This window comes from Schistocerca cancellata, chromosome 3, assembly GCF_023864275.1.
Source record: "Schistocerca cancellata isolate TAMUIC-IGC-003103 chromosome 3, iqSchCanc2.1, whole genome shotgun sequence".
Taxonomy (NCBI): Eukaryota; Metazoa; Arthropoda; class Insecta; order Orthoptera; family Acrididae; genus Schistocerca; species Schistocerca cancellata.
In genome coordinates this window covers 353470866-353495719 of record NC_064628.1, presented here as the reverse complement: position 1 = coordinate 353495719, position 24854 = coordinate 353470866, and the positions used below count along the sequence as shown (strand labels likewise).

The following is a 24854-nucleotide window of genomic DNA, read 5'->3' as shown; positions in this document are numbered from 1 at the left end:
ATTCTGAATGTGGCTCTCCAGCAGGGATACGACTTCCTCAAATCCTGCCCTGAAATGAGATCCATCCTTCATGAAATCCTCCCCACTCCACCAAGAGTGTCTTTCCGCCGTCCACCTAACCTTCGTAACCTCTTAGTTCATCCCTATGAAATCCCCAAACCACCTTCCCTACCCTCTGGCTCCTACCCTTGTAACCGCCCCCGGTGTAAAACCTGTCCCATGCACCCTCCCACCACCACCTACTCCAGTCCTGTAACCCGGAAGGTGTACACAATCAAAGGCAGAGCCACGTGTGAAAGCACCCACGTGATCTACCAACTGACCTGCCTACACTGTGATGCATTCTATGTGGGAATGACCAGCAACAAACTGTCCATTCACATGAATGGACACAGGTAGACAGTGTTTGTTGGTAATGAGGATCACCCTGTGGCTAAACATGCCTTGGTGCACGACCAGCACATCTTGGCGCAGTGTTACACCGTCCGGGTTATCTGGATACTTCCTGCTAACACCAACCTATCCGAACTCCGGAGATGGGAACTTGCTCTTCAATATATCCTCTCTTCCCGTTATCCACCAGGCCTCAATCTCTGCTAATTTCAAATTTCCTCCACTCATACCTCACCTGTCATTCATCAACATCTTTGCCTCTGCACTTCTGCCTCGACTGACATCTCTGCCCAAACTCTTTGTCTTTAAATATGTCTGCTTGTGTCTGTATATGTGTGGATGGATATGTGTGTGTGTGCGCGAGTGTATACCCGTCCTTTTTTCCCCCTAAGGTAAGTCTTTCCGCTCCCGGGACTGGAATGACTCCTTACCCTCTCCCTTAAAACCCACATCCTTTCGTCTTTCCCTCTCCTTCCCTCTTTCCTGATGAGGCAACAGTTTGTTGCGAAAGCTTGAATTTTGTGTGTATGTTTGTGTTCGTTTGTGTGTCTGTCGACCTGCCAGCACTTTCATTTGGTAAGTCACATCGTCTTTGTTTTTAGGTATATTTTTCCTACGTGGAATGTTTCCTTATATATATATATATATATATATATATATATATATATATATATATATATATATATATATATATATATAATTATTATTATTAGTGCCATATAGTTCTAAAATCCCTGAAGAGGAGAGGTTGAACGGGTTTTATAAACAATTGAAATTTTTGCAATACATAAAACCTGTTTTATCTTCACATGTAACAGGCTCATAAGAATCAAAACCTAGCCTTATTTACCATAATTTTGGTTTTAAAGATGAGTAAGAGACTCATTTTTCAAGCATTTAAATGATTCCAAAATGTATGTGAAAGGTCCAAAGACTTAAAGTTTTCAATTTATACAACTTCTGTGCACTCTGTTTTGTACTGAAATTAGCCACTCAATGAACTAAAAATGTGTTCCACTGCTTCAGTATCTTCCTTTGATATAGAGTGATGCCATCCTGTTGAACCAATAGGGACTGGAGCACGTACAATCTTCAAACACTGTGAACAGGAAGTGAGCACTGATGACATTGTTGCTGTCCTTCAGCTGGAAACCTATATCCAGCAGCCGGTCCATGTGGTAGCATAAAGTTCACTACAATTTCGTTTAACTCATAACTGGTGTCTATAATCTTTGCAATCCACCAGTCACAGTCATAAACACACACTACAATCTCTCTTCTCAGGTTATGAATCTGAATATTATACTACTGTTTGCGAGGTGTTGGCCGAACGAACAAAATTTCTTCTTTCTGGCTCGTTAAAGTGTGTGCAATATGAGTTCACTGACCACTATGAGTCCACAAATGTGTCTTCCGAATTTCTTTCACAGGAGTAGTTTGTTTGGACCAGTCTTCTTTTTTCTGCTCACAGATTTCTTCGATTTCCTCTTTGGACAAAAGAATGAGGGCTGTGGATATGTAAGATTTCACAACTCTCATAAAATCCTCAGCATTCTGCATTGCAGCTGTATTTGGTCTGGAAAGATTATGTTTTGTAGCGTGGTGCTTCAGCAGGCCTCCTAAACCATCACAAGGCTCCTTCCCGTGACCAGTAGCACTGTATACCCAGTCAGTTGGCACAAGCAACTTACTCAATTCAAACAGCTGGTAACTAATTTTAAAATGACTAGAAACACCATCAAAAATAATAATGATCTTTATACCCGTTTGCAGTTGAAGAATTTTGCACTTTGCTAGCAAAGCATGTGCTGAGTCATGTCCTGTATCATCACTTACAACTGCAACACTTGTGGTCTTGTTTTGAAAATGTCACTCCTGCAAAAATTGAAACCTGGTCATTACTCCAATGATACCCTTGTACTTCTCATGGGAGAATTGCAGACCAGTTCTCAACAAAATCACAGGGAAGCACTAAACGTAGTTCTTCAGCCTGTACACACCCTTTCACTTCCGAAATGTGTTGTTGCAATTTCTTCAGATGCTGGTGTGTTACTGCTTTCCCTGACCATTTAACACGGTCATCAATGAAACTGTCAAAGGCAACAGTTTTCTTAATTAGTTTATTTTCCTCCAACGTCGCATATGTAATTTCTGAAGAGTTATCTGCTATGTCTTCCAGGCCAAGTGCCTGTAAATACAGTCCTCCTTTTCCAGGGCAGTCACTACATTCTTGAAACAAACAAGTCTCTCACTTTACGTCACAGAGTACCAATGACTTCATACGTCCAACCAAGGTGTCATATGTCAAGTGCCCCAGTAAGTTCTTCAAAGTTACCACATGAAGTTAAAAATTCGCGCAGTACATACATGAACAGACATCTCTAGGTGGGTGTGGAACTACCCACTTAGGTCATAGTGCATAAAATTTTAATCTTCCAATATGTGAAGTTGTATAGTTGCACTTATAAATTGCGAAAGTTTCTTTAATACTGTGAGTCCTGTACCTCTTCACTTTCACAACTTTTTGAGCTTCAACAGTTATAGTGTCTTTTTTTTTGTTGGCACTCTGGCAAGAACAGTCCCATTTATTTTCCAGATAAAATGACTGCACTATTTGAACTGCTGCTTCTACAGGATGACTGTAATAGGGATCTGACCTTCCAAAGACTCCTTTTACAGACCTCACATTTCTTGATTTGTCTACCATGTACTTTGATACCGATGGAATGTGGTTCAATATTGTTTTCTTTGTAAATGTCTCTGGAATAAAAGTTAAAACTTGCACCTATTCACTGTAGGATGCAAATATTCAACAGCTGACTTGATATTTGTGAAAAATTCCTGGAAAGAGGTGCAAGAGTGCTTTGGTTCATTTTCTTCTGAAGGTGGAATTTCTACTTTGAAGAGAGTGGTCAGTTTTGCTGCAGTGTATTCATCCATAGCTTTAGCAATTTCTCTGTTCTTTCTTGATGCATAGAGCTTATGACTTGACTTCACTGACCAGTTTCTTAACCGGACTAACACCTACCTCTGTAGTTGACTGGTTCAGAGTATTTAATTGTTCCTCTGTACATGCAAAATCTGCAACATCTGCACCATAGGAGGCTTCACCTTGTTCAGATACTATCATTGTTATTATGCAGTCAAAAAATTTAAAACACAAAAAGTCGTACTGGAAACATCTTCACTTTCAAACAGAGTCTTTAAATGAGAACACTTATTACCAACCTGAACAAAGTCTGTTTTTGTCTTATATATCACTCTTTTATGGATATGCAAATAGTCAGCACACCTCACTCTCCTGTGGCCTCAGTCACAGCACATTTCAAACAGTCCTTTTCACAAAACACACTGCAACTGTGTCAGCTGGCAAATTCCTGATGAAAACACAGAACTCAGTGGATGGTCTCAGATTTCTTAGAAGCCTCTTCAGTACACAAATTAGCACTGAACAACTACAATACAGAAACGTGAAATGAACAACCATGACAAAGAAACTAACAAGAAACTACAACAAAGTGAAAAGAAATAACTGCAACAAAGACAATACAAATAAACATTGTAACAAAGAAATGAGTAAGAAACAACTTCAGTGAAGACACACATTACCCTTTAAAGTTTAAAAAAAATGATTTTTTAAAACAAAACCTGTCCAATTAACAGTGGAAGCTCTCCTTTACAGACAATATAGTACCACATGGTACTAAACAACAGAAAAGAAATCTAACTTTCCTGCAATGGCATTTTCGAAAAAAAAATTGCCGTAAATTATTTAAAAAATTCAAACGGAGGATGCCATTGTAATCATAAAGCAAGTATCTTTCAAATAAAAAAAAACTCTAACAAAATATCTAGAACTGTTACAGAGATACAGCATTTTAAATTTTTTTCCAAAATTCACATCTTCAAAATGGTGTTCGCAGTGTCATCTTTGGAGGCCTGTATCTTGGGGCAGAAATTTTTTGGAGAAACCACAAAAATGTGTGTTTCTTACTTACTCCTGAATTTTAACATATGTTTAATTCAATAATATCCGAGACTGCCCCTGCCTGAAGTGATATGGATTATGCCAATAATGACAAAGTGACCTGCACTATGTCAAGATTAGTGTCTGATGTTCAGTCACTTAAGTTCTCAAGGCATTATGCCTAAAGTCTTTATGAGTGGAAGTTGTAAATCAGCAGATTACCTTCCAATAACACCTCCTGCACAAAGTTGTTTGGCTATTAGATATTAACAGCATGTCTACAATATAAGTTCTATAATATATTTTGATAGCCTTTCTGAAATAGCATATTCTTCACCCATTACTATATAATGTAAGTTCACTTCTGTTTCACAAAGTACCGAAGTTCTTCAGATGCTGCTATGACAGCTACATGTTCTAAGAGAGCAAAACTTTCAAAATTTTAACTCTTTATGATGGAAGACAAAAGTAAAAATGCATGTAAAACTGATGACTCAAATGTAATAATTTTCTTATGAATCTACAGCTCATTACCTTTCTCTATCCAATGAACTGCTTCTATTGGGAGTTTCAGCAACATTCACATTGGTATTAATTAATCTGAAAGAAAAATGTGTGTTGTTAGTACTAGATCATACACTAACAAACACGAAAAAACCTAACATTTCAAATACCATTATAACACATGGGAATGAGTATTAATCACTAACTTAAATGCAGACAATTCTTTTGGCTGATCTATAATCATGCTGAACATATACACCAGGCAAGATGCACATTATCTGAAAAATAACCAAAAGTTTTGAAGAGAAATGACTTACATACTGACGAACTACAATGTTTACACATAAGTGCACGTTAAGTATCTCAAACAGATTTCCATACAAAAGGAACTGGTAAGGGCCCTGAGCTGTCACAGTAAGGGCAGAACGAGAGATATATGTGAGGAACAGAAAGCTACAACATCATGAGATTAGGAATGTTACATGGTATAGGAAACCTGTCCAAAAAGCCCTCTGTGGATACATGTACTGTCAGTGTACTCCTGCTAATGTATCAAAAGCAGAGGAGAGTGGGGCATAGCAGCTAGGAGGAAATGGCAGGTTTCAGCTGGTTCTGGCAAGAGTAGCACATTCAATGTGTCAGTCTGACAAATGAGACTTACCAGCCTTATCACAGACACTAGTTTGGCCAGAATATGAATTGTGTTACTGAAGATTTACATTCTGCATTAGATACCCTATATTGTGTACGCACTAATCGAAAAGCAAAGAAATGAAGAAACCATACTGTTTGAAGCAGAGCAAGAGTTGCTTTATTTTTTCATATCTTTTAAGGGCCATAAAAAGTGCTTAATATGTCACTAGAATTATGTACTGGAAAAAACACGATGACTGGAATCTCATGAGAATACCTGCCACAAAGATGAAATGATGCACTTTTCTTCTGACAGGGTTGACTCCAGCAGATTGACAGAAGAGAAGTATTTCCATGATCCATGGTGATCACTGGCTCTGGTATTTCAGTTCCTTAAACCCCTCAATGCAAGAGAATTCAATCACATATACTGCAGACACGATTCTTCCTAGATTTAATTTTTGTTTAAAAACTTCAGCTCCATATTTAAACCAGGAAATGTTCCATAGCCCAGGGAGAAGACAAGAGAAAAAATTCATGAAGAGTTTTCAAAGAAGTTCCAAGACTTTGAGCAACTCAAAACAAAATTTTTACAATTTTTGCAAGTGGTATTGCTCTGGCAGTTACCGTATTTACTCGAATCTAAGCCACACTTTTTTCCCAATTTTTGCTATCCAAAAAACCGCCTGCGGCCTTGAATCTAGTGCAAATTAAGCGGAAGTTCTGGAAAATGTTGGTAGGTGCCGCCACAACTGACTTCTGCCATCGAATATATGTAGCACTACACAGGCATGCTTTGCAGACACAAAAATAAATACTGGCACCAAAACCTATGCGTCAGTAAATAAATTAAAAGGAAAGATAAAAGAATGTAAACATTACGCCACGTATTCTTTCGTGTTTGCTGCTACCTCATTTAAATTATGTCTGCCTAACAAACTACGAAACTAGAGTGAGACAACAGCAAATGCGGAATAATATACATATCATGCCATGTTTATATTCGTATTATTCTTATGCCGAATAGTGATACAGTCAGAAATGAAGCACGACAACTGACTAGATTTTTAAATCTAAGGTGACTAATTTCTGTCCAGAATGTAATTTACTAAAGAGGCGTCTGCAAAGATTTTCAAACGGAGAAAATTTTTTGCTAAACTCTCGTTCAGAACATCTTCTATCACGTGCAGTCTATTATTTGGTTCTTGTTTATCATTATCAAAGAAATCAGTAGTGTAAATAACAACAAATAGCAGTCTCTTGCCATTGTTTCACTAATGAAACAATTCCTTTCTTTTTTTATTGTAAGCGACGGTAGCGCGCACAAAAGCAAGCCATGCCGCGAGCGGCGACAGGTCGTAAACACTCACTATCAGAATGCGACAAACAATGCAGGACACAGTACAATAATGCATTTTCAGCTTAGAGTGATGTAAACACCTATAACAAAGAGAACGGCACTTATCAGATCAAAGCAAAATAAGCAATAGATTGAAACCAGATGAAGCACGTGAAAAAGGAAGGGTACCCGTATAAATACGGACGGAGCGCTTGACGCATAGCAATGGCTACCTGGTAAAGCTGAACTGCTAAGCTTATGACTCGAACCAAACTACTGTAGCTGTATTTTCATCCATTCGACCTAAATTGTGTCTCATGTTACAACGGACCAACTTTGTTTCGATTTGGAGGTGCGGTCTAAAACTTCCCTCTCCCCTTGAATTGCGAGTCTCAAATTTCAGGTGCGGCTTAGATTCAGGAAATTTTTTTTCCTTGATTTCGAGTCTCATTTTTCAGGTGTGGCTTAGATTCGAGTAAATATGGTAAGTAACATTTCAATAAGATGTTTGGAGGCAGGTTTGGGGACGGCACACCCCAACAGTGGCCACCCTGATTATCAGATCGATCTTTTTTACTGGCAAGGGAAACTCCCATCGCACGACCTCTCATATATAGTGATAAGAAGGCCCAGTGGACAGCTTGTCAAAAAGTGAACACAGATCAAGCATGAACATGAGGAAGGTATACTGAACTGCGAAAATAACCAAAATAGAAACAGTGAACGGTCCAAGCTTACCAAGTGCAACACTGAGCTAAGAAGAGAAGTGACAATGTCGTGGTTAAGTGATCATGGTATTGGATTGCAAAACTGGCAAGCCGTGTTCAAAGCTCTCTCGTGTTGTGTCTGTGTTGTGGTGTAGTGACTGTTTGCAACAGCGAGGTGTAGGTAAGGGACAGGTATAATCAAAGTTGATTCTGCACAACTGTTTTATTAGCAGCCAAAAGAAAGTGGCTTTCTAATAGGAACCGCAAATGTCTGATGACAAGGCGACAAGCCAACCAAATCCTTCACCAGAAAACATATCTGGTGTGTCAAACACAGCATTCGTGGCAATATGTGTGTCGTAACATAGGAATCTCTTATCGACACACCTAATTCGTACACCTGGTGAGTGAGTGAGATATGTCTCCTCACCTGGTTTAGGTGTTCATACGAATGTGAATGTGGTCACTCTCAAGCAAATGATGAATACAAAATAATTTGTTACATAAGCGGCAACAACGAATTTAACAGCTTCAAAATCACATAGTTCCTCTATGCTCTGTCAAAACATATGTTTTTAATCATGCTTATCCATTACGGATATTTTAGAACCGTGACTGTATATTAATGTAAATAAGTTATACACAACTGCAACCAGTCACTTTTTCAATAATAATGCTTTATTACATTAACCGGTTTTCGAACCCTTTCAGGTTCATCTTCAGATGATTTCGGGAGGATCCGGGAAGTTACATCATTACTGGTAGTAGCATAATGCTGGGTGCTGGTTTGTGACAGTATAGGCGGCTTTTTTCGTATCTGTCTGCCTCCATTTTGGTGTCCTGAACAGTTTCACACGAACTATATTAGTTCACACTTTAACAGTGACACTTTACCAGCATCCAGCATGCGCAGTTGTAAAGCGCATGCTGGATGCTGGTAAAGTGTCACTGTTTAAGTGTGAACTAATATAGTTCGTGTGAAACTGTTCAGGACACCAAAATGGAGGCAGACAGATACGAAAAAAGCCGCCTATACTGTCACAACCCAGCACCCAGCATTATGCTACTACCAGTAATGATGTAACTTCCCGGATCCTCCCGAAATCATCTGAAGATGAACCTGAAAGGGTTCGAAAACCGATTAATGTAATAAAGCATTATTATTGAAAAAGTGACTGGTTGCAGTTGTGTATAACTTATTTACATTATATGTTTTTAATGTTTTTGAAGTTGCATTCCATTTTGGAAGATTTAGCTCTTGAATTCCTTTGTTGTAACACAGTTCACACCCGTTTATTTGTTGTCTTCATTTCTGAGAGACATCTATGTGGTATCTCACCTGCTCTTACTATTCATCACATTTACTTGCAACAGTAATGTCTTCTTACCACATGAGTTATATTTTATTACCAATGTATAGTATGACACCTACCAAGACTACAGATGGAGATCAAACATGTCAATGACTGGACGAATGTATTTTGCTGTTTTGTAGTTCAGTATACCTTCTTCCTGTTTTCATGCTTTACCTGTGTTCAGCTTTAGATGAGCTATTCAATGGGTCATCTTACCATTGAATCTCACAGGATGCGATGGGGAGGTTCAGTTGTGAGGTTTTTTTTTTTTTTTAAATCCACATCTACCAGGCATGGGTCAACACACATGAAGAGCTGGCTGCAAAAATTTTTTGAGGTCATGATAATCATTTGCAACATGCCAGCAATTTTCAAGAGGGTGTGCCAATCATTTCTTCAACAATGACAATTTTGTGATGCAATTTTGAGCACTTGTCACAATACATTTAAAAAAAAATAAAATAAAAATAAAGCTGGTTTAAAATTTGTTTTCTTTTTTACCACTGTCTTTCTTCACACTTATTGATGTACTATACTTGTTAGCATAGAATTTCATTAAAACAGGGGTCATTTAATTATTAACAATATTGCTCCTTACAGTATCGTGTGTGTACTGTCTTACTGCAGTGCTGTTCCCAAAGTAAAGCTAATTCTATTAATAAGACAACAGTGTAGTTGATTTAATAATTGAGCTTTATCACAGAAAATTTGCACTTAACAATCAACCTAGATGGGAATTCAAAGACTGCCTGGCTTTGACTATTTAGCTGAAACAACCGTCTTAATTACTAACGGTTATTAGCTGGGTAAGTTGGTTTAAATGCACATACTTCCATATGCTTGCCACTACTGGCTTTTGTTTTATGGTCATACCTCCATAATGTTGCATTTCCAATCCAGGGATATCCAGTAAATTTTGCTTATTTTGATGTCCTCTACTTTTCCCTGTCTCAATGTTGGATGTCTGTATGTAAAGTGTTTTGTCTAACAAACAAATTTTCTGGTTCTGCTCATCATATTACCATTAAGAAATATATTTATTCAGTTACAAGATAGGTTTATTGCTTTGCCAGAAAGATTAACACAATAGTAAAACCCAGTTACAAATATGAGCTGTAACATGTCTCTCCTAGAAACAGTCCCACTGTTTCCAGAACAGTGAAGTCAGAATGATGCTAAGATGCAGCTGTGCTGCCATGGCACAATTGTGCGCCACGAGTGCAAATGTTGGCTAGGTCTGTATTACAATATTACTACTGCCTGCAGGGTGCATAGTCGACTAAAACAAAAGTGCTGCTATTCTAACATTAAGCAAACCTCAGGATTTCTTTGTTCTCTATCACTTAACAATTAGACCATTTAAAGTCAGTTTTCTGATATATGAACCTGATGCTAAAACACCGATTTAGTCAGTGCAACAGAATAGGACACTATGGACTTGTGGGTGGCATGAAGTGCATCGTGGAAGTGAGTACAACACCGTGCAAGAATATATTAGTCAATACAACAGATCAGCAGAGAAAAATTCAATGATGGCCATTCTGAATGTGTCTTCCTATATGCACACACACCTGTACAGCTACAATACACCAGGTGAATAAAAAATCTTGTTTTGTTTCTGTGGCAGTGAACAAACACAATCTCCACTATTTGAGAACTGCCACCTTTGCTACTAAATTGTTTACCATAGTATGATGGTCTAAGTTGTCCCTATACACACCCAAGCCTACATGGGAATCCACTTACGCCAAAGGAGTAGATACAGATACAGCTGTCCTCAGCAGTACATTCACCAACACTTGTTACGTCCTCATACATGACACCCCAACTCAATTTTGCATGAACAGTGTCAGATCCTTTACTTTCATCAGTTTTCAAACACATAACGTCCAATATCTGCCATATATAACATGCTCAACTCTTTGTTTAAAGATACCAGTTTAAGATTATGCCACAAGCTGTGTAGCATGCAAGGTGGAGTAACAGTTAGTGTCAGTGGCTGGCATGATATGTGACACCATTTCAAATCTAATCACCACCAGAAATATGTTATTTAGAATTTATCACTTCTAGAAGGTTCTCAAAATTTCTTATGTCTTTAATGTTTACATATTCTGGAATTACTAATATCTGTATAAATAACAGCACACTTGGTCAGAGTGTACTTCTACTGTGTCTGCTAGTTGATGTATGAAATAAATGTGCTTTCAGAGCTAAGTGCCCTCTGCTTTTGAATTTGGGCTTGATCATAATTATGACAACACTGGTGGTACTTGAGACACCAGGCACCTGAAACCATCTAAGCACCATGGCTCCAATTATGCAACATAAAAGCTATCTTTTACATAGACACTAAATGGAATGCAAGCAATACATCATTTCTAATGTCCGTATATTCAGGAGACCAATTGATACCAAAACAGTAGCAAGTCAACTGCACATCCGGCAACCTTCACTAAATGTGGTCCCCATGCCATTTGTGGAAGATCACCACACGCTTACCTCTCTCGTATGCCATGTAATATAAACCCCATGTAGGAATATGAACAATATAGGAAAAGATTGATTGCTACTTACCGTAAAGGTGACACATTTAATTGTAGACAGGCAAATTAAAAGACCCTTACACAAAGCTTTCGGCCACAGCCTTCATCATAAAAAGAGAAACACACTCCATTCATACAAATAAGCATGCAAAAACAAACACACACGACTGCAAACTATAGCAGGTCGTGCCAACATTCTAGCATTTTGGCCTGAGCTGCCAGAGTTGGCAGTCATGAGCGCATGATGTGTTCTTGCTTGTGAGTATGAATGGTGTGCATTTCTTTTTCTGATGAAGGCTGTGGTTGAAAGTTTTGTGTAAGTGTATTTTAATCATGGCTGTCTGCAACTTAACATGTCATATTTACGGTCAGGGACAATCTATCTTTTCCTACATTGTTGTTCATATGCATGTAGAAAGAAGAGATAGAGCAGTTTATGGCAGCCAGAAATACATTCCAGTACGTTTCAAATGTGGGCGCCCTGGACACATTGTATGCTACTGTTATGTCTGATGACTACTATGCTGCAAAATGTCAACCATAACAATGGTCCTATTCATGCCAGTCGACTGCGGACAATTATAGTCTACCTATGGGATAAAGCTCAACACTGTACCTTGAAAGAGATTGCTCCCCAACACAGCTTAGCCACTCCCGTTGCTGTACAGAGGTACCAACAACTCTTGCAGGAATCACAAGTAGTCAGATTGGGAAAGATTAGAGCTCCAGACTGACCAAGCTATTCCAATAAGCACATGTAACAAAATTCTCAGGCATGAGGAACACCTAGCTCGCATATGGTACCTGGACATACAAGAGAAGGACTGAGAGTGCTACGATAAGCACCAGGAGACTTTGTATGGATTTTTATACATGTGCGGAGAGTTTGAATAGTTACTAAAAGGCTACTTTGGGCCCTATCGTAGCTACCTTTGTTGTTCATTGGATGTCGCATAAGAAGTGAAGCATTATGATACGATTCTTCATTAAGAAGGCAAAGCACGGTATTGTCATCCACGTCCCATGTACGAAGTCCTACTACAGGCCTGAGGCACAGACTGATGTTGGAGCTTCTAGCATTTTAACTGAAGGTCTGTTTGATGATCATACAGCTCCATGGGTGGGGCTACTTTCAATGCTCATCATAGTGAAGAAGATGGGACAATACAACCCGAAAAGGAGGGTCTTTTAGTGCTGTCGTACAAAGTACCACTGACAAGATTTAGATCTAGATTGCTGTAGTCAGCACCATGAGAATTCCTCACACAGTAGGTGTAAACCAACATATTTGGTCTTGTTATTATCATATTATCTGGATTTATAATTGAGGACTCCATACACAGAATTTCAAAAATTATCCTTTACAAGTGCTTCACAAACTTTCAGCTGCAGTTAATCGATTATTGCAAAGACCTAGAAAATTATGAAGACGTATCAGTTGTTTATACTACTTTCATTCCAAACTGAGGAATGCCAATAATTTAGAAGCACATATTACAATAAAGCTAGAAATTTTGTGTCTCAGCAATTCTCCTTGCTTTCGCCATTAACACTTTAGGTACATCATCTGTAAAACTTGGGCACTGTTGGCCTTCCTGAAAGTTACAACCTAGCCTGCATAATTTTATTAATGCACATCTGCTTTGTTCTTTTATAAGATCTACTAGTTAAAGCATTTCTGAATTATACTATGAAAAATGTAATCTTAGCATTATTCACTACATGTGTGCATATGCTGGAAATGTGTATTTTGTCCTTTTTGAGGATCTTTTCAATGGCAAATTTCTGCAGGCTCAATAGCATCCGGGTGACGTGAAATTGACGAGTTCTCATGACAATGAGAAAGATCATGTTGCAGATGATTTGGGAGATAGCATGAATCACAATTAAAAAATAAATAAATAAATAAAAATTGCACAAAAGTCCAAGTAAATAATTTTTGAAACAAAACAAATCAGATTGTGTCTTGATTCAGTTCACTGCTCAGCACATGGACAAATAATTTTGTATCTAGTCTAGTAACCAGCAATTTTGTTTACCATTATCATTCTCACCTGGCAGCAGTGTTTAAATATGCAGATTAAACAAATCAAACAAACTTTATAAGCTAATTAAACTCAATGTTACAAGCGACAAAACCTTCCCTGAATATAGTCGCAATCACTAGGTGTCCAAAATAGGAGATATGAATGCATGCTGAGCCCAGATGGGTGACAACAAGCAAGCACTCACTCTAAAGCAAGTTTCCATCTACAAAGTTCTGAGCCACAACTAATTCCAGACTTTTCAACAGATTATTATGAAATAACAGCAAAAACCATGATCCTTCATCCTTACTACCATCTTTGCCTTAGTATATTCTGGATATAAGATTAACCTGTATTTTTTTTTTTTAACACCTTCTGACAAGCTAAAATTATAAACTTTTATTGATGTAAAGGATATGTCTAAAAGGTTAACATTGCACCTATTGTAAATTTTGTACCATTTATTGATTGTGAACATTTTGATAATGCAAAGAGGAACAAAATAAACCAAAAGAAGAGGTTTACATTAATTTACTAAGCTGTCTGTACCATCATTATTTTTAATCATCACCATCATCCTGATGGCACAGGTGTGGAATTATCATCTTTGTTATCACAAATATTTGGTTGTTTCTTCTGAATACTGAGGTTGTGGGGTTACTGTGAGATCCAAGAACACAGCTGTTTGTGGACTGCCTCACAGGAGATGAAACAGTTTACCAGTGGTCGGACTGGAGCAGTAGGGTGCTTATAACAAGTTTTGCAACGTCAGGCAAGAAAATGCAAATCACATTTGGAAGAAAGGATTATCATTAATGGTATAGAATCTGGTCAATATTGTCCAACCTGGAAAGGTGATGAAAAGTGACTCTCGCCAGTTCCAGAATTATATCAGGTGGAAAGGCCTCCTTTCAGAGCATAGCTTCAGAAAATAATAGCACTTGAGCAACTAGATGGTAAATTCCAAACTAGGTTTGTTTTGTGTAACAATGTTTGCTGAATTTAGATGAGTGATCACTCATGGACTGCAGAAATGATAGCTACTTACCTAAAAAAGAAATGGTTCAAATGGCTCTGAGCACTATGGGACTCAACATCTTAGATCATAAGTCCCCTAGAACTTAGAACTACTTAAACCTAACTAACCTAAGGACATCACACACACCCATGCCCGAGGCAGGATTCGAACCTGCGACCGTAGCAGCCCCGCGGTTCCGGAATGCAGCGCCAGAACCGCACGGCCACCGCGGCCGGCAGCTACTTACCTGCATATGCTTTAAGTGCATAAGCTTTAATTAAAATTAAAAATTATAATTACCGGGGTACATTTTCCTTGTCTGAACTGGAACTATCACGATTTCCCGCAGTGATAATAGGTGAGCCAACGTCAGAACGTCTGTCTGATCTGTTACCAACATTATCATTTCCTGATCTGTCGAAAAGAGGTCCATGCTCTGTTGTGGACGTCACTTGTGTCTCAAGCAATTTCTCACTCAGCAACAATCTTTTTGGTGATGGTCGAAGTGTGAATGACAAGTTTCCAGAATCATCATCCAGTCCTTCAAAAAGTGACTTCTGTAAAAAGTTCAAAACATATTACTGTTAAGAACATGTATCATGTAACGTTATGGATCAAATAACACTTATGGACTAAAGTTGCAGTAAAATGTGGGGGGGGGGGGGGGGGGGGGAGGAGGGGGGGGGGGGGGGAGACATTACGTATCAAACAAAACTTATGGACTAAAACTGCAGTGAAATGTTGGGGAGGGTATGAGTGAGTGGTGAATGTCTGCTGCTAATTAATTACTAATTGTAGTAGTGCCTGAAACAAAAAAAGAAAACTTATCTTATTTAAATGTTTTGCAGTTGGCTGTGCTATGACTACTCAATTTTCAATGATGATGAACCCTGTACTCTTTATAGCCTCCCATGTGGAGAGCATAAGAAAGCCATTGAGGCAAATCACAAAATAATAGGTTAATAGAATGTAATCTAGTTACTTTTTCTGATACAGAAACTGAAAATTCATCAATGCTGAGGGAAAAAAAACTTCAAATCGGGTTAAAAATGAATAAAAATACCAAGAGCACTGCACACCATAAAGATTTGGGCTAACCAACTATACTTCAGCATCTGTATATTTAACACACCTTGCATCATAGTCTTCAAATACAACACATATCACTGGTGTACAATGACTTCTCATTGGTTGTCAAAATTCCATTTTTCTCATATTGATTATTTGTCTGCACACTATGGAACTACTTCTCTGTGTTAATAATACAGGTAATATGTTAAAGACATGTCACTAATAATAATTTCACCTAAAGAGATTCAATTAGAATCCACAATTACACACATTGCATGAACTGAAGGGACAGCAAACGTAGTGTTCATACTGTAATTTTGTATGGGTCTGAACACAACAAGAAAAAAAGATGGAAATTTATCTCCAGAGCAGTTATAAACAATGAAAAGTTGCAATATGGACTGAAATTTATTAATGATTTACACAGAAAAAGGTCTAGAGGAAGGTTGTGTAATAATGTACTGTAAGGATACCACAACAATCAGAATGCCCAGTTTTTGCCAGATGGACATTGTGTATTGTCATGTTGACAATGCTAGTTCTACATGTGTTACACTCCATTTTCATGTAGTCAGTATGATTCAGAAAACAGGAGCCAGGCGTCAAGTACAGAAGTGTTACACAAGAGTAAGCAGTGAGAACTGACAGTGAAACATAGTTATGTAGAATACTCACTAAAAGTAAAATAATTGTTAGTGGAAGGTAAAAAGTGGAAGTGCAATTAAAAAATTAATTGAATAATTCCAGTAAAAGGTAACAGAATAAGAAGTTGTGAAGGAAGTTGCGTCGGGTTCAAGTTGCTTAAGTGTTTAAGATTAACAATTGCATGCAAATTATAAGCAGCAGTAATTGTCCTTAAAGAAAATAATTTTGTAAAGACAATGAACAAGGTGTGTGCAGACTGAGGTATCGTTAGGTGGAGGTCAGAACATACCGTATTTACTCAAATCTAAGCCGCACTCGAATCTAAGCTGCACCTGAAAAATGAGACTCGAAATCAAGGGAAAACATATTTCGCAAATCTAAGTCGCACCTGAAATTTGAGACTCAAAATTCAAGGGGAGAGAAAAGTTTTAGGCCGCACCTCCAAATCGAAACAAAGTTGGGCCATTGTAATATGAGACACAATTTAGGTCGAATGAATGATGATACAGCTACAGTAGTTTGATACGAGTCGTAAGCTTAGCAGTTAAGCTTTACCAGGTAGCCATTGCTATGCGTCAGGCGCTCCGTCCATATTTATACGGGTACCCTTCCTTTTTCACGTGCTTCGTCTGGTTTGAATTGACTACTTATTTTTCTTTGATCTGATAAGTGTCGTTCTCTTTGTTATAGGTGTTTACATCACTCTAAGCTGAAAATGCATTATTGTTCTGTGTCCTGCATTGTTTGTCGCATTTTGATAATGAGTGTTTACGACCTGTCACCGCTCGCGGCATGGCTTGCTTTTGTGTGCGCTACCGCCGCTTCCAATTTTTTTAAAAAAAAAAGAGAGAAGAAGAAGGAGAAGGAGAAGAAAGAGAGAGAGAGAGAGAGAGAGAGAGAGAGAGAGAGAGAGAGAGAGAGAGAGAGGAAGGAATCGTCTCATTAGCGAAACAATGGCAAGAGACTGCTATTTGTTGTTCCTTACACTGCTGCTTTCTTTGAGAATAATCAACAAGAACCAAATAATAGACTGCATGTGATAGAAGATGATGTGAAGGAGAGTTTAGCGAAAATTTTTCTCCGTTTGAAAATCTTTGCAGACGCCTCTTTAGTACATTACATTCTGCACAGAAATTAGTCACCTTAGATTTAAAAATCTAGTCAGTTGTCGTGCTTTATTTCTGACTGTATCACTATTCGGCATAAGAATACTACGAATATAAACATGGCATGATATGTATATTCTTCCACGTTTGCTGTTGTCTCACTCTAGTTTCGTAGTTTATTAGGCAGACAGGATTTAAATGACATAGCAGCAAACACTGAAGAATACATGGCAAAATGTTTATATTTATATTATTCTTATGGTGAAAGAATACTGCATGTGATTCACAATTCATAAAAGTTCCTATTAGCAACCATCTCTTGTCACAAGTAGGAAAAAAATCAGAACATAGAGTTGGCCATATTGACAAACATCACAAACAGTCTTGCCAGTCGAGTTTTCGTAGTACATTGAAAGGCTGCTACATTCGAAGATGAACAATACGGAATTTGTATTTACTTCGTTGGATAATGTATGAAAATGCAGTGGTCGAAACTCGGGGCGGAGAAAAAATCTCGTCTTCCACCTTTTTTTTAAATTTATTTACTGACGCAGAGGTTTTGGCGCCAGTATTTATCTTTGTGCCTGCAAAGCATGCCTCTGCAGCGCTACATATATTCGACGGCAGAAGTTAATTGTGGCGGCACCTACCATCATTTAACAGAACTTCCACTTACTTTGCACTCGATTCTAAGCCGCAGGCGGTTTTCTGGATTACAAAAACCGGAAAAAAAGTGCGGCTTAGATTCGAGTAAATACGGTAACAGGGTCGGTCAAGTGGGGTAATTGGAAACAGTCTAAGAAGTTCTGACTGTGACTTTCAGCAATTACTAGCTTGCTTAATTTAAATCAGTTATTTTTGTAATTTTACAACCAAAAATGACTAAAATACAAACTCTGCTCCTGGATTAATTAATATATTGATTCTACCTGACATCAAGTTTACATTTACCCACGCGTTTATATTTACCCTTTTATGTCAGGTGTAAACGGAAACTGCAATCTCAAAGTGTGGACTGGGTAACAGTTTGTCAGCAGAGGTAACAGTAAACCATAAACATTTTCCTGAGTGATTGTAACAGTGTTTACAGCTATCCCCAATCAATGTGTAGGAAAATCACAAAATAAGCAAGTTATGTAAGGAATCTATCAAATAATATTAAAATTGAAGAAGTAGGTAACATGTTCCTTGTCAGTTCACATAAACACAAAAATATATGGCTAAGCCTCAGAGACATCAACGGAGTTTTGGAAAAAGTATTTCATTCAGTATCCTCATTTTTGGAGAGCTACTTCCGGCAAAATTGCTAAAATGTTGTTCCTATCAACATCAAATACATCCTCTGGCTGTGCTCAATTCTGTGCACAGATTTGCACACCATAACTTTGATTTCCTGGTGCTTCACCTCTCACACCACAGTAGCTGACAGATTTCCTTTTGAGAACTAACTGACTGGTACATATGCTCCAGCTTTAATTGGAGATTGAGTTAGGACACAATAATCAATCTGATCCTGGTCATAAGTTCATAGTCATCGTGCACTGCAATTGCTCCTCATCTTCATTTCTCTTCTTGCTGGCCTTGTACCCCTTTTTTCCCTGTTTCTTCTGTTTGGCTTCTTTCAGCCAACAGGCAATTGTTTCATTTATTAACACTTCTCCAAAATAAAGCTGTCTCAAATGAAGACAGACTTTTCTTGCAGTGTGAGTGAAAGTTGATTTTGTGGCACTTTGAACAGTTTTGTGTAACAAATCCACAAGACTTTTAGGAGTGAAAATGGACTTGTCTTTGAAAGGCTGCTTTTGACATATGGCATGCAATTCTGTCCTTGAATCCAAAACATCATCTTGCTGTATGGATGGAACTATTACATTGGCTAGGCCTACACTATGAACAGGTGAAGGAGCCAAGAAGGGTTTAGCAAATGGTAATGTTCCCAGTGAACTTATGGATGAAGTGCTTGTAGATGTAGGACTCTGGTACTATGAAGAGAATGTCTGTACCATTTCTAGTCCTTAGGGTAAAATAACTTCTGTAAAACATTTCTACTCAAATGGGAAAATTCCAGTGATAAGGACATCCCACTTAACATAGTATAACCTCGCTTTTAAGTTCCCGGAATCAATGCTTTTCCACCATTTATGACATTTTTTTATCAGTCCCACCAAATTTCCTATGCCCAAAATTTTAATTTGCACCTGATTTTGCGTCAATATATTTATAATTTTCCTGAGATTTACGCATTACAAAAAAAATGTTTGTGGAGAAAAAATGACGCTGGCATTATGTTGGCCGTCCAGTAGTGTTTACAAATATTACGTGGTTAAGTTTCTGACACCAGGACACTCTACTCAGCAGATTTGAACTGGTAAACGTGTCAAAGTTGGAACAATTCGTGCCATATCTCCCGCCGCTGCCAAGCTCTACTTGGCGTGGTGGCTGATGTGAGTAACTAGGTTCATTTGAATGAAGATATCATGACCAATCACAACCATTTCCAAACTGTCTCTACTGCGCAAACACAGTTTCGAGATTGTTGTGATCATCTTGACACCTTCATCAAACCATATTTAGCGTGGCCACTTAGAGAGCTAATTGACACAGTCATTCACTTTGCGTAGCTCAAATGTTTTTTAGTTTAAACATAGTGTCGGTAACGTGTTTTATTCATGTTGAGCGAAATGTGTTTCGAGAATATATTATCACTGTCAAGTGCAATATTTATGTATGTATTTTTTGTGCTGTTACACAAACAAACAATGTGACAGTTTGCGTATGTGTGGTTTTCTACATAACTGACGAGGAACAGTACTTGATAACCTCAAAAAGACGACTACAGTGCAAGAGACATAGAATAACACTTACTCAAACACCATATACAAAATACTTATTTACATATTTGCACTTGACAATGAGAAAATATTCTCAAAACGTGTCATGATAAGCATGAAAAACTACGTAACTAATGCAGTATTTCATTATTTAAATAATGAATGACAGCTGCAGACTTTCAAAAACATCAATTATGACATATGAAATTGAGTCAAACGTTCCTACTCCCCACATCAGCAGTTTTATTAGATAATAAAAAAATCTCTGACAAGCCTTTTGATGCCTGTTATGTGCATATATCATACATAAAATGCAAGGTGGTATCCTACATGTAACTTTTACAGCTTAACATTATTTTCCACATTTTACATTTTCCCATGTTTCACACCATTTTTTTAAAGTACCTTGAAAAGTGTAAAAATGGGATTTCACTGTTTTATCAGATGTTAGTGCAGTTGAACAAACCTGAAGGAGTTCAGAACTTTTTCCCTATGGCACACTGTTTTAACTATTTGCTCTTTATCAAATCCCACAAGCATTAGTTTTTACCGAAAACACACACACACACACACACACACACACACACACACACACACACACACACACACACACACACACACACACACCTCCCTCCTCCCCCCCCCCCTCCCGAGGCATATTCATCCTCTTCAATTAATTTAAAAATATCTATGCATTTAAACAACATGAAAGTTACATCACAGAAATGTGTTATATTTCGTAAAAGCAGAAACAGTGTAATTAGAGAGCAGAACATAAATTAGGATGATGACATTTAATACTCTTACCAGTCAGAACAGTGAAAGTCTGCAAGCTTAAAACATAAATGGCCACGTTAGTTTGCTGACGTGAACATAAATTCCCCAATGTAAACAACCAACCACAAAACAATAATGACAAATTATTTACTAAAGGTAAAACCTTCTAGGTTGTTAGGTATTGTTATATTTCATTTACATAATCGACATTTTGACCTCTCTGCTGGGATCTTCATCAGGATCTTGTGGTGTTCACCATTAGTTGAACAGAGAAGAAGAAGAAGAAGAAGAAGAAGAAGAAGATGATGATGATCCAAGGATTCAGTTTACCGTGAACACTACATGATCCTGAAAAAAATCCCTGGCTGAGGTGTTGAAATATCGATCATGTAGAAGATATATGTTGTGGCCTAACAACTCACATTTTACATTCAATGACAATGGCCACGAAATGTTGCATGCTTTCATCATCATTTATTCACATTGACTGTTCTCTAACTGGTTCTTGAATTTGAAATTTTTCCGTTTGTCCTTTGCACTACAGCTAAAGCTAATATACGCACACACACACGCACGGTACTGTGGGGTAGGTCAACAGGGGTCAGCAACAAACAAATGACTTCTTTAAACAAACACATGGCTTACCTTAGCCTGGCCCCAAGGTCTAACACGTATTTTGTTTGCTCCTCCAACCTTGAATTGATTAAACTGTGCCTCACGTTCTGGATTGTGCTTTATAGGCTTCAAAATTTCATCAGCTTTTCCAGTGGCCTGCAAAACAAAAATCAAGTAATGACATTTCACTATAGAGCAACACAAATGTTAACAATATAATGGATTCCTTTACCAAACATAAATTGGGGAAACAGAGTTACAGTAGAAAAATACAGCTTCTCTAAGGTTTAAAACTTTGCAGTTTCTCTCCACCATTTTTTCTTTTAGCAGTTCAGCTGCTAGATGAATATCTTTTGTTCACCCTTTCAGAAGTGCATACACACAGAATAGGTAAAATATAATTTTTAGTCTGGACACAGAAATGATGATAAAAGCGCCTAAAACCAAATGACAATTTGCACATACGAGAGTTATTCAGGAAGAAGTTGGAGATAATTTTCTTAATACGGCTGAGGTTTGAAGTCACCACCATTTACTTCATTCGCAAATTAAGGTAGTTCAACCTGTCCTTAAAAAAGTCCGTTTTTCTGGAATCGGAACCCCACATAACATTCTGAATAAATATTTACATAACAACACAAAGCGTATTTTGCAAAGAGCAAAATGAACTCCATTTTGTTCTGAATAACTGTGTTCACATTAAGAGCTGAAGAGCACAATTTGTTCTCTTTTTTGTTTCAGTAAAATTGGCCTCTATTAAGAAACAACACATTTCCAGTTCACTACTACTGATTTTTTTTCTTACAGCACTTCAATTTTTAATGTTAATGTTATCTATACCTCCTACACACGTCTATACCTTATACAGGTCATGATCCACCAACTGAATTACCCACTGGTTCATGAAACGATTAAGAAAAATGTCTTTGGTTAACTGATTATTTGCACGTCCCTTGAATGATAACTGCACTTCTCATTATGATGTGGAATGAATAAGCTTACATAAGTAACACACATTCTCAGTAAAAAATATGGCAATATGCCGCCCATTTACATAATCGAGATGATCATGTAAATTAGTCTTAAGCCATGTATTCAGTTTGTGTTGGAAATTAATTTTACGATTAGTTAGATTCTTCACATCCCAGAGCACATGGTCAGAATTTTTTATGGTCGAATACCTCACTTGTTTCTGTGGCACACTTAAGATTGAGCGATGGATATTGTAACTTCTATCTCCATCTAGTATTAACAATGTAGGAAAAGATAAATTGCTACTTACCGTAAAGACGACACTTGAAATTGCAGACAGGCACAATTAAAAGACACTTACCCAAAGCTTTCGGCCGCAGCCTTCATCAGCAAAAGAGAAACAGAGGAACACACACCATCCATACACACAAACAAGCACACGTCGTGCACACATGACCTCAAACTCCAGCAGCTCAGGGTGATATTATATTTACAAATGTTATTGAATTTGACTTTTAATTCATAGCTAACAACAATCTTCACAATGGAGTAAATGTACATTGCACCCGTTGTCAATATATCCAACTGTTTATAGAAGTGTCTACAAGAGCTCTACAATGGACACCGTAAGTCATGCTTACTACAAAGTTCTGTAAAATAAATGCTATCTTTCTCACCAAGGAATTGCCTCAGAATATCAAAATTATTAAATTTATCAATGAAAATAATGAATTTTTGAAAATATAATGTAACTGGCTTGACAAAAAATCTACTCAGCAAGCAGCGGCAGGAGAAAGCACACAAAGGTACTGGCTCCTTCTGGCAGAAGGGTTGAGGGGGAAGGACGAAGGCTGAAGGAAAAGGACTGGTGAGATTTAGGAAATGAGGAGAGTTCGGAAGAGTCGCCCAGAACCCCAAGTCACGGGACGGGATGGGATGGGATGGGATGGGATGGGATGGGATGAAATGGAAAGACTGATTGTAGGGGACTGCACCAAATGAGATTTCAAAACCTGAGAGCTTAAAAGGCAGAACATATGGTGATACACAAGACAGTGATTACTGACAAAACATCATGCACGAGGTTTAAGAGTTTAAAGCTAAGTGCACTGTACGTGGTAGAGCTGGGGAGGAGAGAAAGAGACAGGTCAGAAAGTACAAGATATAGAAAATTAAAGAATAGGGAAGAAAGGAATTGTTACTGCTAAGAATAAATGCTGAGACGGAACAAATTAACATAAACTACGGCCAGTAGATGGCGAGTTCCAAGGACATGTAACGACAGTTCCCACCTGTCGAGTATGAGAAACTGGTGTCTGGCGGAAGAATCCAGATGGCGTGTGTGGTGAAACAAGCACCAAGGTCATGACTATCATGTTGTACAGCATGCTCTGGAACAGGATAGTGTGTGCTGCCCATATACACCTTCTGTCTATGCCCATTATCTTGGTGGTAGTCATGACAATGTAAGAGGCCAAACAGTGTTTACATAAAAGCTGGTACAGGACACGTATTGTTTCACACTTGGCTCTCCTTTTGATTTTCTTGAGGGTGGGTGGGGGGCAAAAATCTATTCTTGGTGAGGAAGGCAAAATGTCTGACACAGTGGGACTGATTTCAGGGCACAACTTTAGAAAGTCATAGCCTTGTCTAAGTAGCTGATTAATATACTCAAGACAAGGATAAAACTGAGTGACAAGAGGTGTACTCCTAAATTGTTTTTTGGATGTGATGGTCTGGGAAATCTGCTTTTAAACTAGACTGGCGGGGTAATTATGACCAGTACAGGCAGACATGAGAATGATGGTGTATTGCTGCATATAGTTTGCACCTCAACAAATACATTTGCCTCAAATGCCAAGGCTGTACAGGAAGGATTGTTTGACATGGAAAGGATGGAAACTGTCAAAATGTAAGTACTGTTGTTTGTTAGTAGGTTTAATATGAAGAGAAGTGTGTAGTTGATCCTCAGTCAGGATGAAGTCAACATCAAGGAAAGTGACATGATATTCAGAATAGGACCATGGGAAATTTAATTGGAAGAACCCGTTAAGAGATCTCAATTTAACAGGTCAGCCTCATCATGAGTCATACGGCACAGATGTCATCATGGTATCTAAACTAAAGCAGGGGCTGACGGCTTATGGATCCCAGAAAGGCTCCTTCCAAGCGACCCACAAAAAGGTTGGCACACGACAAAGCCATCCTGGTTCCCATGGTTATGGCCCTTATCTGCTTGTAAGTCTGCCCCTCAAAGGTAAAGCAAATGTTGGTAAGTATAAAATTGAAGAAGGTGAGAGCAAGAAGGACGCCATAGGTCTGGAATCAGGTGGGCACTGGCTGAGGTT

General features: G+C 38.1%; 1 protein-coding gene across 2 annotated transcripts in view; it reads right to left on the bottom strand.

Moving 5' to 3' along the window:
* The window catches only part of LOC126175041 (nuclear pore complex protein Nup98-Nup96), a 135681-nt gene that overhangs the window by 30873 nt on the left and 79954 nt on the right, over positions 1 to 24854 (bottom strand). For both annotated transcript variants that reach the window (XM_049921544.1, XM_049921543.1), the window contains 3 exons: positions 21565 to 21690; positions 14790 to 15046; positions 4895 to 4960 (listed from right to left, as the gene is read on the bottom strand). In XM_049921544.1, the coding sequence (XP_049777501.1) occupies positions 4895 to 4960; positions 14790 to 15046; positions 21565 to 21690 (449 nt within the window). The remainder of the gene's footprint in view (positions 1 to 4894; positions 4961 to 14789; positions 15047 to 21564; positions 21691 to 24854) is intronic.